Source organism: Pempheris klunzingeri, chromosome 7 (genome assembly GCF_042242105.1).
Source record: "Pempheris klunzingeri isolate RE-2024b chromosome 7, fPemKlu1.hap1, whole genome shotgun sequence".
Taxonomy (NCBI): Eukaryota; Metazoa; Chordata; class Actinopteri; order Acropomatiformes; family Pempheridae; genus Pempheris; species Pempheris klunzingeri.
The window spans coordinates 27026644-27042957 of NC_092018.1; the positions used below are offsets into that span (position 1 = coordinate 27026644).

Consider the following 16314-nt stretch of genomic DNA (forward strand, 5'->3'; position numbering starts at 1 on the left):
CGACCACAGCAACCTTTTGTGTAACCCGGATGTCGTTCATTCTCCAGGAAGCGGTAATTCCCTGAAACGATAACGTTGTTTACCTGCTGTTAATATTAGCGAAATGGCTGTTGTTTCAGTCACAACTCCCATTTTTTTTACGGTTTACTTAAAAATGTCTTAAAGCAGCAGTTATATAAATTAGCTTGAGCTTGGAATTCTGGAAAAAGTCTTACGAAAAAGGTTCAAATTTATGTCAGCTATTGTGACAAATTAAGACATGACATGCAAACTTAAGCAGACTTGAAGGGGAAACATAGTTTTAACGATAAATATTATTTTATTTTCATCACACAGTGTATAACAACTTCTTTTGGCGAATTTGTCTGGCAGTCATAAAATAAAAGTAGAAAAGGCAACTTGATAAATTCTCACAAACTTCTGTTTTAACACTAACACGATCACAAAGTATTGAATATGTAATTGCAATAAACTAGTGTTCTATCAGGCAAAATATCAAGTACAAATTCATTAGCAAATTAACATAATCTCTTTACATTAATCCATACAAACAAAACTAACACATTCACATAAGCACACGTACACATACAGCCTCAAAACTGAGTGCATCACCGCCTGAGGGTTGGATGGTTGGATCAGTTATTGTAAAACCTAAATCCTATTCAAATGTCAAAATATACTTACTGCAGTCTTTTATGCAAGTCTACATGACTGTAAAATTATTATCCTATATGAGGTAAAACATACTTGAATTATCTGCTATGGCTAAAAATGTACAAAAAAGCAGACATTTGAAATATTTGGTCATTTCATCCAAACTTTTCTGACTTTTACTGTACACATAAAACACTTCAAGTACAGAAAACAACTAAATAACCTTTGTTTCAAGTACAGCACATTTAAAATCAGTTATTTAATCTGATTAACCTATGTGCCAAAACACAAAACACACTAATATGTTGCATACAGTCTGTCACAAAATTGGACAAATACTGAGAAAAATGTACCTGATCAAAGTATTCAAACGTATTGTAACACAATCTGTCTTCAAGAACTAGTACAAAACAGGACTTCCAGTCTTCTCTGTGCATTTATGTAAAGGTTACAGACTGGGTGGTGGGATAAGAGCAGATGCTGCAGTGGTCATTTCCCTTAAGACAGATCAAAGTGCTTGTGTGTATTGATAGTCTAGGAGGATTCATCTACACTGATGTGAGATGGATCAGAAAAAGATAATGCAGTTGCTGTTGCAGATGCAGTTGTGGGGCTCCTGGATATTGTTAACTATGCAGAGCAGAAAGGCGTCGCTCAATACACTGCTTACCTGAGAACAACAGAGAGATTAAAGAAAAAAATTCAGATTAGATTAGAATAAAATCTAAACAAGATCACACTGGCAATCCATTCACAGTCTGTCTGATTTGAGCATTTTAAGCTACAATCATGTGGTCTGTGTGTCACTGTGCTGCCACGTACATTTATCTATGCTGTCAATGTCCTTTTGCTCGGCGATGAATCGGGACAGACCCTCCATCAGCAAAAGAGCTTTATGGTAGCGCTGGATTGATGCCGTGCCGTAGTGGAACATCTCGTCTAAAGCAGCAGACTGTACCTAAATGCGTTTAGAACACACACATGTTAAGCTTAAGAACAAGACGCGTGCTGGATAGACTCTGATTTGAAGTGAATATCAACATCCTCCGTCGTTTGCTGCGCTCACCATGTGCACGGTGTGGTTGTAGATGAGCTTCTCTGCTGTGAGTCCATTGAAGCGGTCCATAAGCTTCTGTTTGTCAAGCAAGAAGGTCTGCAGTCGATGGTTGAGGGAGCGACAGTATGTTACACAGTTCTTGTACAATTCATTCAGCTTCCTGATCACTGCACAAAATAAATACAGTATGCAAAAACATTTCATCATTAGAGTAAATAGAAACGGACCCTTCTCCTCAAGCTACCAGAGCATGAATACCTGGATGGGTCAAGCTGCTCTCTGCAACTTTAATGCTTTACATTTTTTAGACTGCAACACTCAAAAGTTCTTGTTGTTCCCGAAGGACTGCAAAATGCAAACATTTAACAGAAACCTTGCAGCGTACTTGATACTCAAAACCAGAGGTCACTGGTCTCACCTTGTTTGACTGTAGCAGAGGGAAGGAGTCGCCCTTGTTTGATATTCTCCTTAGCGGTGTGCAGTGCTGATGACAGAAACTCTTCAGCCTTCATGTACAGCACTAACTGCTCTGCATAGCTGAAACATTCACATAAGCAACAGAAGTCAACCCCTAGAAGATTTGTGAAGCAAGGGAGCTGCTGTGCATGTAGAGAAAGTGTAAAAGATTCACGCCTCCCACCTCCATTCTTTACTCAGAAGGCTGATCTGGTCCGTCACCAAGCTCTGCTCTAGAAAGGAAACATCAGGAGTGCTGATGGCATCCAGCCCTTGGTCCTTAGAAGAAGCCAATTCCATGACACAGTGGACAAAAGCCAAGGTGAAGCGCAGGTCACTCAGAGCATCTGTATGAGCCTGCTGTGAACAGAACGCACAAAATACTGTGAATACTGAAACTGCTCTTTTGTCTGTTTTGGGTTCATCTGAAAATGTTCATTCTGTATGTAACTTCAAAACAACCTGGAGGATTCACCTCACACAGTGTCATCACAGTATTTGTCTGTACCTCCATCAGTGTGTCTTCAGGGAGCTCTGGAGGGTGAAAGACCAGGCTGCTGTGTGGAGCGGCGTCCATGGCTTCAGTCTCACTGTTTCTGCGGCTTCTTCCCTGGTGAGGGCGACTGTTAAGTAGCCAGGCTGAGTTCATGTAGCTGGGGGAGCCTGCATTTAAGATGAAAGATGAATGCAGCTTACCCTTGAACAGCTGAAATACAGCTTAGCATAGGAATAACTGTTCACAATAGCCAGGTGGATCTCATTATGTGTTGTTTCGGCATTTCTTTTTGATTGATTGTGACTTTAATGTGAAAAATCATAGTTTGTTCTTTTATCTGCCCAACGTTCAAATAGTTGACTTGTAATTCTACCTGGTAACAAAGACTCACAGTATATTTGCTTTAGACTTTTTAAATTGGAGAATTACACCTTACTGAATCTGCTAAACTTGAAAAAGCAATAAACAAGAAAAATAAACTGATATTTAATAAAGTGATTTTTCACAACCAACAAAACAAACGATAAATAATAATGGCTAAAATTGAATTCCCCATTGGAGAGCTCTGGTAGCTGGATCGTTACAGCACATACTGGCCACATGACTGCATGGTTGATATCCAAAAAAAAACAAAAATCAATGCCAAAGGTAGTTCCAAAAACCTACCAGAGAACATCCTTGATACTGTGGTATCAGGAGGAGTGTTTTCTTTGGATGGTGAACCCATAGTGAAGACTGCAGGAGGTGGACTGTCTGAGTACTGGAAGCCTCTATGACACCCAGTAGGTGGAGCTGCAGGAGCAAATAAGATGAGTAAGTCCAATGGTTTAGAGGTCCTTGGAAAATGTAACCTAACTGAAGTGCAGCCAAGTCAGTGACATGGTCCTCGCAGTAGATATGTCAAAACAGGCACTTTGTAACTTTTGTATGTGGCAAACATATAGTCATACTTCACCTTTTCTCCACAGTAATGTGTGTGTCTATTTTGCAATAGGCATTGATTTGATTATTACATAAAGCTGTCCTTTGCCATGACTTCATGGGGGCGTTTTCATAAACTGGCCCATACCTGTAGAAACCTACCTACACTTTTCTGAGTAAGATGTACCCATCTAATCTACAACAACAGCTACATAGTCTTAAATACTGTAACAATATCAGCAGAAATCATTTGACTGGTTTGATTTGTACTAAGTTGTACTGGTACCTGCTGTGTCCATGCTTTTCTCACAGCTGAGGCTCTCGTCACTTCCCTCTTCAAAAAGGTGAGTTCCAAAGGCCGCCTTCAATAGCATATCAGATAGCCTGTCCGTGCTCAGTGATCTGGACATTCAATACAGCCACAGACACCATGGAGAGCATTTCATAATTTATCAACTGGCATATCTTATACTGAGTGACACACAGACACATGCCAGATGGCAGGTTTTCATATGAATCGCATGAATTTGATGTGGAGTAATAACATGAACACATATAAATTCACATTTTATTCCATTGTCATATGATTTTGCAGGATATTATTATATTCTTATACAACCATAATTGCTATATTCATAATAATATATTAACATTATACTGTCCTGACCTTTTAAAAGGGCCCTTTTCATTGGCTGGTTTCCTGCTGAGGTTGGTCTGGGAAGCAGGAGATGTCTCAAAGGACTGCAGATCTGGGACTGTCCTGATTCGGTTTAGCATTCTTGATTGAAGTTGCTTTTGAAAAGAAAATTAAAGTTCTGAAACCTAATGTAATCACTCACATGTGTTTGCTCTGACAGAACAATTTGATTCTACTGCGTGAGCTGCTTGCAGTTATTCTATTCGAATTATTTGCCATTATAAGGAGTGTATAGAATTATTCACTTTTGCTGTTTTCAAATTGCACCAGCTAATGTGCTGTGTGCATCATGAAACAAAAATATCAACGAATGACTGGCATGATGGTGTGGAGGCTAACCTTGGAGCTGGAGGTGACCTGTGTGTCAGGAGAGCCAGTGAGCAGTCCAGTTCTTGTGCTGAGTGGGAGAGTCTGGTCTGAGGCCTTTGGAGTCATTCCCACTAAACCATTAACAAGCCATTAGCGAATCAGTGAGTTTTGCCTGTTGATTAAGTCATCAGTGCTCACTGGAACACTTTTGATCTTTTGCTCATGACAAAAGCTAACACTGAATTAAACAAGCCCATGCATGTTCTCTTGGTGTTGTCAAAAGGCCTAAATAAAAGTAGATGAGTCAGGCAGAGCGAGCGTGGGTACAGAGAGAATTCAATAACAGCACTTCACCACAAAACAACTCCAGAAATATAACCAACACGAATTTTTGTGAACACCCAAATGGCCCTGGTGGCCAAAAACAACTGACATTGAACTGACAAATTCCCTATGTAGCACATTAAGCTGTAAAAGTGTGACAGGGAGGGTTGCTGTGAAAGAGCTCTGCTTAGCAACCACTAACTAGAACAGTAAAACAAAAAGCTGATTGAGGTGCCTACCTAGTGGGGAGCACTGCTGTGGTCGGCCTCCTCCAGTTGCCAGCCTCGGGGAATTGAGTACAAGTCCTGGACCTGGAGCTCTACAGCCTCCACATTGTGGGGAGCTTTCATTACCAGCAGAGATGAGTGTGACCCTGAATGACATGAGACGCAGTCAGATAAAGACAGAAGAGAAGAGGTGACAACAAGACACAAGAGGTGGGTGAGTGCAGAGACATGCCTGGTGGAGCCATGCAAGCCCACAGGTTGCAGATTCTGCTCCATACGCTGGTAGTTGTGGATCTGAGTTGGGACGGGTATGGGCACCCTCTGGCTGCAGTTACGGACAACGAACTCAACAGGCTTGCTGCGTGAATGAAAGAGGAAGCAAAGGAATTAAACACACAGGAATAATTTTCATGTTTTTTATGAGACAAAAAAAAAAAAACAGCAGTGGAATTTACAAAAAGTAAATGTTGTAAAACCATGATTTCTCATATTGGACATGGTATCAGTACACGTATTGTTGGGTTTATGTATCTCAGAACTTTCACCTTCAACTAAACAGACTTTCATCTTCTTACCTAACAGGCTTGGAGGCAGAGTGTAGCAGTGGAGAAGGTGGGGGTGTCTTTCCTGCAGCTCCGAGCCCTCTCTCAGCTACCTGTGAGCTCCTAAAGAGAGAAATGTATTAGCTCTGCCTGCACAAATAAATAATAAAAAAAATATTTACTTACATTTATCTCGCATAATTTTTCAAACACATCTATTCTGCATTCGCTCTTTCATTGGAAGCTTCCATGTAAGACAACGACTGTCACTGTGTTTTTGTATATATTTGCTTCTTCTGCCTCAACAAAAATAGCTTTGCAAGAATCTCGTTTGAACAGAAAAAGCCTCAAGTGGATAAATAATGTACACTTGAATCACCCACATAGTAAATCGGTGATATATATACGTCAACCCCTACGAGTGACTACTCACCCACTATATATCAGGCAACTCTCGATAGGCGACCCAACTTCCACCTCGCATGTGTACTCGTCTAAAAAGAAGCAAAATACAAGCAGTCAGACCCGTTGTGCTGATGTGAAGAACAACGTAGACAATAAAAATCCAGATATCTGTAGAGTGATGCTTTGATGTCTTACTGGGAAACTGGGCAGGCACCATGACATAGTCTTCTGAGGAAGACAAGGTGCTTCTACTGTCTTGATTGGCTATTTCTTTCAGCAGGAAGACGGGGGTGTCCTGTGAAGGGGAGTACTGCCCTTTGGGCTGAAGTCGGTGCATCTCTCCATTGGAATGCTAACAGAGTGTAAAATCAAACACTATTTGATCAAATAGAACCATGACAAAGAAATACATCATACGTGTACTGACATTTACATTTCACGCCCTTAACCAAGGGATTTTGTTTTATAAATCAACAACAGAAAAGTGTACGCACTTGAGGGGAGGCCAGATGAGATGTGGAGGAGCTGTTAGAGGAACTGCCCGAGCCTGAACTGGGGTAGGAGAGCACGGTGGCTGGAGAGCCTGTCAAAACATAAATAAAATACAGAAATATACTTGTGTTAGGACCCTGACTAGAGCGCCTTTATTGATTCTCAGCTACATTGAAACAACTGAAATACAGCACATACATTTTTTTGTGGATGAGCTCGTCCCCAAGAAAGGATGGTGGAAAAACTCATCTGCAAATGCGAAAAGGTTTAGATGTAAGAGAAGCTTTCGACAAAGTAATCACTAAAAGAGGTTCTGAATGTTAAAAGGCAAAGGATTACCAAAGCTGATCCGTTCTTTGTGGTTTCTCTGCAGCAGCCCCATCAGTAGGTGTCTTAGGTTACTAGAAGTCTCTTTTGGGATGCTGGGAAAACACAACAAAGGAATGCAAAGTTTCCTATTCAAACTATTTTACACTGCTAATATAAATCGTGGAAAATAATAACGAACAAACTTACACAAGATATATGAGAGGAAACATGACTTAAGTCAGATTACTGGCTCATCCCAAGAATTTAGATACACAATAGAATCCAGGAAGAAGAGAAAACCTTTGGGTTGGTTAATCTCTGTATGCAGCTGTGTAAAGCGTATTGTATGTGTAGCATATATATAGATATATAGATAGAACATACTAATATTTCATACTAATATTTTGAATGTAGTGCTTCGGTGAATGAAAATACACATATTATTAATCTAATTTATAATTTCAGCGCCCTCTCTCTCTAGTCAGTACAGACTATGTGCGTGTGTTTATGTCTGTGTGGAGCTATGTGGGTCATGTGGAAAATGATAGCCGTGCTGGCAACTAGCTGGCAGCTCGGAGCAGGTTATATATAGAATGACAAGAAAACAACAAACCATGCCTCCCCACACACAAACACGGCCTGTCTTATCACCTGGCTTTATCACTGCTAAAGATAAGCATGGCCATGAGCCATACACAGGCTGGCAAAGCGCACCATGAAAACAGTGGGAAAACAATCCATAAATCCCTTTGAATGCTTTCCAGGACCAAGTCTTGAACCCTGAAGCACAACTGAGCTTTTAAAATGACTTTAAATAGCAGAGAGAACAAACTGTTTAGGCATTTATCAACTGATATCAAGACAGAGACACACACACATTACACATGGGCAACACCACATGTAGAGAGGTATATCATAGACAGGACGCTAGATTTGGCACCATACATTTGTTAGATTTTCAGACATAAACTGTGTGAGAGCAGCTGATTGAGAAAGTTCTGGATGATCAGCCCCGTCAGGTGTCGCCAGGTATCCGTTTCTTCCCCATTAGGACTATTTTTAGTGGAGTCCATGTGTGCTTGAGTGTGTTTTGTACACCATCCACGTGCACACTGAACATCATCATTCACAAACACACAAACTGGAGGGTGAACACAGGGCGGATGAACAGTAAATCATTCATCAGCAAACTGAGTGCGGAGACGACAGCTCACCCTGTACTGCCTGTTTACACCCTCCTCATCATCTTTGTGTGTATATTTTGTGTGTACAGTATATATATATATATACTGTTGCCCATAAAGTTGGAATAATTGTTCAATACCCCCAATTTTTGATCAATAAAGTTAAGATATAAACTTTATTTATCAAACACACACACACACACACATATGTATGTATATGTATATGTATGTATACATGTGTGATGGTGTGGGTTGTCCAGGGGTGAACTAACCTGGGTAAGAGGGTCCTGTTGCTTTCATAATGCAGACGGAGCTCCTGTGGTGTGCTGGCCTACACACACACACACACACACACAATAAACACGAGTTACCCTTGACCATTCACATGCTCACACGTGTACATATGCAAATGAGCACACCTGCATCCTTACAAATAGGCCATTGAATAAATAATAGTGTAAAGTTTGATTATTGATTGCCTACACCATTACAAATATAAAAAAGTAGTTACGCCACAGAAGATATATTCCAATATACGTAACATGTAGGTGTCTGATGATGCCAGCTAAGCCAGCTAAGTAAACATCATCGTTATAAGCAGCAGCTAACCTCGCACTGACCCTTGGACTTATCTCAACTCAGTGACCTGGCTGGCAGTAATAGACATGAATTCCTCTTATTCTCAGGGAAAATGCTATCAAGGTAACTGCAACATAAATAACATCAATAGGTACAAGAGGTCAAACAACAGAGAGTTTCTTCCTCTTTAACTGCTCATACATGGGGATGAAAATTGACTCACGGATAAAACATTAGCGCGGATAAAAGTTCAACATCTTATCTGAGCAGCTAGTGAACGGCAGAAAGTAATACCTGGTATTGTGAAACAATATTTACTATGGGTTCAGTGAAGGGCTAGCAGCCATTTCTGCGTGCCCCCCTGTCTGTAAACAAGACTCTTTCCTAACAAGTAGACAAGCTGTTCCTAAATTTTCCAGCTAGCACCACTGGAGACCAGGGAGAGTGTCACCCAGCAGTCAGGTGGCTTTTAATGATTGCGTTGTGGATCATGTTGCCTCTCTGTGTTGTGAAAGGGATGCATCATGTTCAGTTTTGTGATAATGAGTCTGCCGGTTCTAGGAACTAGAGCCAAACAATTTCACGAGTATTTCTAATTATGGAAGAGCCCTAAGCAAGCATTTGTTAGTAAATTGCTAAATCTATTTACCTAAACAATTTAAGGAGTGATGCTGCAGTTTTATGCATCTGTGTGTGTGAGTGTGTGCTTTTCAGTGCCACTCACATAAAATGGTGCCCTTCCAGTCAGACACTGGTAAACAATAGTACCTATACTCCACAGGTCAGCTTTAGCATCATAGGTCTGGGACATGATGACCTCAGGAGCCTGTGTCCAGACAAACACAGATTACAGTTTAGAGACACACTGACATTACACATTGTTGGCACAGCAAACCAGACACCTTAATACTCACCATGTACATGGGAGAGCCACACAGGGTGGCTGCCATAGTGTTTGTCTGCAGATGACGTGCAAACCCAAAGTCAGCTGGAAGGTAAGACAAATAAGGTGAGGGACATACAGTAGAGTCTATGTCTGTGTGTGTTAGGAATAACATGCACCATCTTGTGTAAAACATTGCATTTCCACAAATATTCAGTTGCTCTAATACTCAGCCGAGTGAAGTCATTACCTATCTTAATGCAGGTATTGTTGGGACTGCACCTGCGCCCCCCTTGTTGGCAGAGCAAGATGTTCTGGGGTTTGAGGTCTCTGTGCAGGATGCCTTTACTCTGCAGGACCTTCATAGCCTGAGCGATCTGCTGCAGGAATATGCGGATGGTGTCCTCACTCAGCGTTCCCTTAGCTTAGGGCGAAATACAGGCGGTGATATAAGATCGTGTTAGCATTGCAGCATATAATTGAAAAGGTTATTGTAGCCTATGAGTGTCTTATTGAAGAGGAAATTATTAATCGGTTGATTGAATCGGTACAGTTTCGACTACTGATTAATCATTTTAGTCAAATGCCAAATATTGACTAGTGTTCCATCATATCAAAACACATATTTTTGGATTTTGGGCCAGGAAAAACAAATAATTCAAGTGTTTCAACTTGGGCTGAGTGTGAATTTTACTTAATATTTTGATTTACTATGTTTGTTCTTGCTCTCTCACCAGAAACTCCCTAACGATGTGAGGCGAAGATGCAGACATCTAGTTACATCAGTGTGTGCGTCACTGCTGCCATACTTCATGGAAGAGAACTTTGTTTACGATGAGGCTTCATTTGGGAATTAATGTTGAGGCCATCTGACTTGCTAGCTAGCACCCCGCTACCCCTCCCTCCCAGTACATCCAGTATTTATAGCTGCAGTGTTTTTCCACCGGAGGACAGGGGATAAGTGAGTGGCAGATGGGTGAGGTCATGTGAGTGCTCCGTGAACCTTGCCAAGTGTGACTGAGTGTGGCAAGTAGCTGGATGTGCCTCCTTGGCAGGTAATGCACAATGGGCAAGTCTACAAAATAAGAGACACTGGCCTACTTTAGCATTTAAATAGACAAATCGACACCAATGAGGTAAATTTAGCCTAAGAGGAATCAACTTCATGCCCTCAGCCGTGTCATCGTATTTTTAAAGAGGGTTTGAATCTTCAGGTGGAAATTTTAAGTGTGACAGTCAAGTGAGAAAAGTTTCTTTTGTGGGCGTTATCATGGCCAATCATTCTGTACTGGTTTCTTCATCGTTTGTAGTAAATCCCTTGGAAAAAAAACAAGCCAATTCTCTGGGTTTAATTTTATCTGGGTTAAGCACTTGGGTGTATTAGTGATAATTTACCCACTGACCTGTGGGAACCTTAAACCTGAATTCTACGTTTGTACTGCTCGGCCCCTCAGACATCCTGTTATTCCAGAGTGAAACAGTGAAAAAGCTCAGCCAAGCCTCTAGAAGCCACAGCGGCCTGCCAGTACAGCGGTAAGCTGCTCCAAACATATTTACAAGCAGCAAACTGTAACCTCTGGTGCAACAGCGAGGGGTCGAGAGAATGGACCCTTTTTTGATTTGACCGCAGGTGAAACAGAAAACTTTACAGTAGAGATGTGAGCTATATTAACCCCCGCGTGACGTAGCAGACTTACAGTGAAGGTACTCTGCCAGGTCGCCTCCATTGCAGTACTGAGAAGACAAGAAAGGCACGTCATGATAGATGCTGTGACAATGCTGCCTTGTTAGTGAATGTGCTTTGCATTTCCACGTGCCAAAAGAGACCAGGCATCACCAATTCTAAAACAACTTACCTCCATGACGAGATACACGCATCCTCCAATTTCCTGTAGATAAAACCAGACAAAATGCAAATGGTCATTTTAAGAAAGTACAGCAACTGGGATACACCCATGCAAAGAATCTGGTTGAAAATGTAAAATATGACAGAAATGAACCGTATCTATATCATGTAGAGCGATGGGGAATTATGGCAGAAACCAACAATCCATCAGAGTCTAATTAGCAGTGACCCAGGTTATATAACAACAAGTCGCGCCAGCTCATTTCTTCGACTGAGTTGACTGAGTTGACTGAGTTTTTGGCCCCTCACAAGCAGTGCTTCGAGAAATTCTGGGTCCCTGAACATCAGCTAACTCGAAACTGTATACCGTCTTGGCTCCTGTCCAGCTCTGGACCCGCTGAATCATCCAGGACCCACCCCCCAAAATCAGCACCATGCTTACTCGCCATTAGAAGGTTACAGATTAGTGACGTGACATGGGGTGGGGTAAAAGGGATTTGGGTGGGAAGTAATGAGTTGGGGGAGCACGTTGCCTCTTTTCTATCAAGTTAAAGCTAGAAGGGTGTGGGTGGTGAAATTTGACCACTTGTGCTATTGTATAAAACACACCTTATGGCTATTACGATGTCGTGTATCACTATAGCAGATAATAGAGAGATTGTGTCGGTGGCAGATAAATGAACACGCCGCTGTCTTCAAGCGGTTCCTGTAGGCTGACTACAGGTGTGTCCTCTGGAGTCATGAGCCTGGCGCGCTGGTGTGTGTCTGCTGCTGCGAGGCGCTAGACTGACTCTGTGTTTTCTAAGCCATTGTTTAACTGGCTGCACCCTGCCATCTGTCAGAAGCACCCCTGTCTGGCTGGTGTCGGTAAGGTGAGAAGAGGAAAGCTCTCACACTTACGCAAAACCTCACATCCAAGCAAACGGTTAATGTCCTGCACTAGTTTAAGGAGATCTATGGGATGCAGTAGAACTCCCTATGGAGAAATCAGTCTCATGTTCAGATACTAGATGTCATATTAGATGCTCAAAAAACATAAAACATAATCACACAGCTCCACTTCAGGTCACTGAGGTTGCGAGCCCCATGAAAAACTACAACATCCATCAGCCAAATCTGCATCACATGAGCAAATGACGTTCAATGTAGCAGGAATATGTAAACATTTGCAACATGTGGCAGCTGCAGCTCTGCATGTGTGTTACTGAGGATGGCTCTGATGTGTCTGAGAGGAAGGAAGAGGGAAGATCTTTACCTGGTAGTCGAGTAGTCTGACAATATTCTCATGTTTGAGCTCCTGGAGGAAGTGGGGAGGAACACTTGAGTTAAAAAGGCACACCAGAGAGGGACTGACACAGAATGTGTGGCAACATTAAAAGCATGATTACCTTCAGGATTTTGATTTCTTTGCCAAGCAGAGACTGTGATTTGGCCAAGTTTTTCTTGTTGATACACTTCACAGCAACTTCATAGTCCCGTTTCTTGAAGGGGGGGAAAAAACAGGATATAAATACACCAGTTTTAGGCCACCAGCCTTTTGCCTCAGATGGCGTTACAGAAAAGTTACCTCTTTATGTCTGCCTTTGAACACCACTGCAAAAGCACCGTGACCGATCAGGTCCTTCCTGTTGAACTCAAACTTCCCAACAGACTCCATGGATAATAAAAATAAACGCGTTCAGGTATCCGAGCAGGTTAAGAGGTTGGTTTTTCCAGCTGAAACACACGCGCAGTCCCACGACACCTCCCTCGTGCCGGTAAATCCCATTTCATTGATGAAAAACACTGTCTGCGCCCGTGACGAGCTGTCTGACCTGAAGAAACATCGGTGACAACATGACGAAGTTTGTGTCAACACAAAAAAGTTGAAACAACGTGCGCAGGAACAAATAACTGTTTGTCAAATTAAATATTAGCGAGCCGCTGTGCTTGTTTAACGGCTCCAAGTAGTGTCTGTCACTTCTTTACAGCCGGTAAAAGGTAAAAGCTCACGTCAGTGTTGGTAAATCGCTGTTTGTTTTCAGAAACTGTGCTCTGACATTATTGTCTTCTTCACCTCCACGCCATACGCTGCAGTTATTCATATCTCACCGCGCGCATGCGCAGACACACCGGCAGGCGTTTGATGGCGGCGCCTTCAGGGACACCTCGTAAACTCTTAATTCAGCGTCTTATTTTGGCCAAGGATTATTTTTAAATTCTGTGTCAGGAGGGACGCATATTCCAAATGCCGTGTTATGGAGGCTGGTGTTGTTAATTTTGGAGCCCAGACGCACAACACATGTTTTGCTCTTGTGTGTATGATGTCTATGATAATTTTTATTGGTCAAAGGTGTATATGCACACACTCCTGTTAAACGAAGCTCACAGAAATATTCTAAAGTGACCATGAACAGGATTCATGATACAATAAAATCCATCAATCTATCCTCAATTAGTGAGGCTAATTCATGTGCAGTATTACCTGCCCCAAGGCCCAGGGGCCTAGATCAAGGTGACCAGAGACTCTGTGACAAGTGATGGTTCAGTTCTCATGAAATACTCAAAGGGAAAGAAAAACCTTACTTCAGTCTGAAGATGCCACAACAAGGAGGCCACCATGACACGTTCAAAGAAATGTTTTTTTGTAGGCTGTTTAGGCCTCTTGGCCCGTCACATTACAGTTTCATAATCCATCAATGCGTACATTTCACAGAAATGGTTAACCTTACATGCCAGAGGACTGTGTCCCTCATCACTTCCAACAGAAGTGCATAAGGAAGGCATCTTTAATGGCCAGTGTGAACAGTAACAATGGTTACAGCTAGCAAAACTTGTTTAAACATTGAAAGAGTTGAAAGGTTGTTAACTTTAATGCTTTTAAGAATTCAGTGATAGTAAATTTTTGTTGTACCTAGTTGTTTGCATAACGCAGGATGTCTGAATATTAGTCAGTTTAACAGCAACTATGAAGTATTAATATTCTACAAAGCCAACCTGACCACAAGTAGATTAATGACTATGTAACTCACTAGTATCCACCACTTAGCACAAGTCTTACCGACCTATAATCACGACAGATGTGAAGATGATAATGAAAATCATGCAATAAAAAGGACACTGATTTCTTATCATAAACATTTTATAATAAAGATAATTGGAAGCACAAACCATAGTACCATAAGACAACAATACAAGCATAGAAATAATTGAAATGAATGAAATATTCAACTTTAAATCTGACATGAAACGTGAGCGCAGAGTGACTTACAGTAAATCCTGTTCTAGGAGACTTAATGTTGGTACAGTGTAAGATAAATGGCATTTTAAAATGTCATCTCCCTCCATTCTCACAGTATGTTAAGAAAAAAAAAAGCAACAACCATATCAAGTCCCTCCGGTGTAGAACATATTTCATATTTTACTTTACAAAAATGTATGAAAATCTAAAAGAAACAAGCAACAGAAATAGCTAAAGAAACCATAAAGCTTCACAGAATTGCCTCCGAAACACAGGCAGCTTTCACTATTCCTCAAAAAGCATAAAATGTGAGGTACTGCAAATATACCAGTCTGTTCATTTCACGAGAGCAAACACACGAATAGACACAGAATTGAACAAAATGACGCGATGATTGTTGAGCTGTGACGCTTAGCAGAAGACATGATGCAGAACTCAGAATCACAAAATAAATAAATACATTATATCAGAATTACATAGGGTCTAATTCACTGCTACTTCATTCATTGATATTATGCAGGTATTGTGTTGTGCAGTACCCATAATTGGATTAAATCTGCATGAATCAGGTGAATCTTGGAGAAGTTCATCCAGGTCTGTGACGATAACTGCTAACAGCTGATGAAACTATTATATCACTGCACACATTTAACACTACATTTAAGGAAAATATACTTTTTTTCCCTGGTCTTTTACAATCCAAGTTTATGCTTTTGTACCCAATACCCTGAAAATACTTTTCATCACCTCAAAATTTAACATGTTACATTTTCTGCAGGTAAATTAACACAGATGTAATTGCACTATTTTATTGCGTGAGACAAATTACGTGTCAAAACACATCACCGTGATTTAAAGTCGCATTTTGACATTTTGGGAAATTATTTGCTTATTTGCTTTCTTGCTGACGCTGTCCTGCCTGTAAATTAAATATGAAGCTACCACCAGCAGCAGGTTACTTCAGCTTAGCTGAGCACAAATTCTGGAAGCCGATGGGGATGGTAAAACCACGTAGTGTCGTCTATACACTAGTGCTTTTGTGCAGATTGAATTAAGGAGATGTAATGAGTGGATTAGTGTGCTTTAGAGGTGCTGCTAGGCGGATTTTGTCACCTTTGACCGGAGCCAGGCTAGTTGCTCCCCTGTCGTGTTCAGTCTTTACGCTCAGCCAAGCATATTTATTATACAGACGTGAAAGCAGTATCAGTCTTTTCATTTTCATTCTATCCTCTCAGACCAAATAACCATATTTCCCAAAATGTCAAATTACTCACAGGTGAAACAGACAGATGGAGAAGCTTCACTGACCTCAGAAATCCCTGCTTTTGCTTTTGGGAACACAATGTGATTTTTTTTTTTTTTTATGTGACAATAATAAGGCACAGTCCTCATAGTCTGTTTGTCTTTGCAGGTGAAGCTGTTAGTCAGCTACGCCGCACCGCCTTTGGTATCACCTTCACTTGAGCGGATGAGTGTCCAATTCATTATAGAACATAGTGGGAGTAGATTCTGGCCAGTGTTCGTCATTCTATACTAGTGAGCTTCAGATCGCTCTCCTGCCACAGACAGAGGTGGCGATCTGCGGTTCTACACAGCGGAGAGGTCGATACGATTGGCTGAGTTGGTGCTCTTGTCCCACGTGTTCATCTTGGTGGGAGTGACGCCCTCCTTGTTTCCATTCATCTAGTGGATGGGAAGGAGAATGTCAGCCTC

At 41.4% G+C, this 16314-nt stretch overlaps 2 protein-coding genes across 3 annotated transcripts in view; both read right to left on the reverse strand.

The window, feature by feature from the left end:
* Positions 1-299: 299 nt before the first annotated feature.
* On the reverse strand, positions 300-13434 carry ulk1a (unc-51 like autophagy activating kinase 1a). Of its 2 annotated transcripts, XM_070833955.1 has the most exons (27): positions 12949-13434; positions 12770-12862; positions 12637-12678; positions 11392-11424; positions 11233-11269; positions 9786-9959; positions 9567-9640; positions 9377-9478; positions 8346-8404; positions 6920-7002; positions 6779-6829; positions 6583-6671; positions 6284-6440; positions 6117-6177; positions 5717-5806; positions 5374-5499; positions 5154-5287; positions 4621-4721; positions 4252-4376; positions 3871-3986; positions 3330-3455; positions 2676-2830; positions 2352-2527; positions 2130-2248; positions 1721-1878; positions 1477-1612; positions 300-1324 (listed from the first exon to the last, which is right to left on the reverse strand). In XM_070833955.1, exons 1-27 carry the CDS (start codon positions 13036-13038, stop codon positions 1281-1283), a joined length of 2751 nt encoding a protein of 916 aa, XP_070690056.1. In that variant the 5' UTR covers positions 13039-13434; the 3' UTR covers positions 300-1280. The 2 variants fall into 2 exon arrangements, 1 of the variants encoding a protein (XP_070690056.1); XR_011584415.1 differs by lacking the exon at positions 300-1324 and having other exon boundaries at positions 1485-1612; positions 1721-1807.
* Positions 13435-14725: 1291 nt separating this feature from the next.
* The window catches only part of adgrd1 (adhesion G protein-coupled receptor D1), a 28038-nt gene continuing 26449 nt past the window's right edge, over positions 14726-16314 (reverse strand). The window contains exon 25 of the mRNA XM_070833646.1: positions 14726-16284. Within this exon, the coding sequence (XP_070689747.1) occupies positions 16189-16284 (96 nt within the window). The 3' untranslated portion in view covers positions 14726-16188. The remainder of the gene's footprint in view (positions 16285-16314) is intronic.

Excerpts from the sequence above, each read along its gene's own strand:
- ulk1a (XM_070833955.1), bottom strand. The coding sequence starts at position 13,038 with ATGGAGTCTGTTGGGAAGTTTGAGTTCAACAGGAAGGACCTGATCGGT. Across the intron at positions 6,178-6,283 it reads GGTGCCTGCCCAGTTTCCCA|ACGAGTACACATGCGAGGTG; the intron begins GTAAGACATCAA and ends GCTTCTTTTTAG. Across the intron at positions 1,613-1,720 it reads ACAACCACACCGTGCACATG|GTACAGTCTGCTGCTTTAGA; the intron begins GTGAGCGCAGCA and ends AAACGCATTTAG.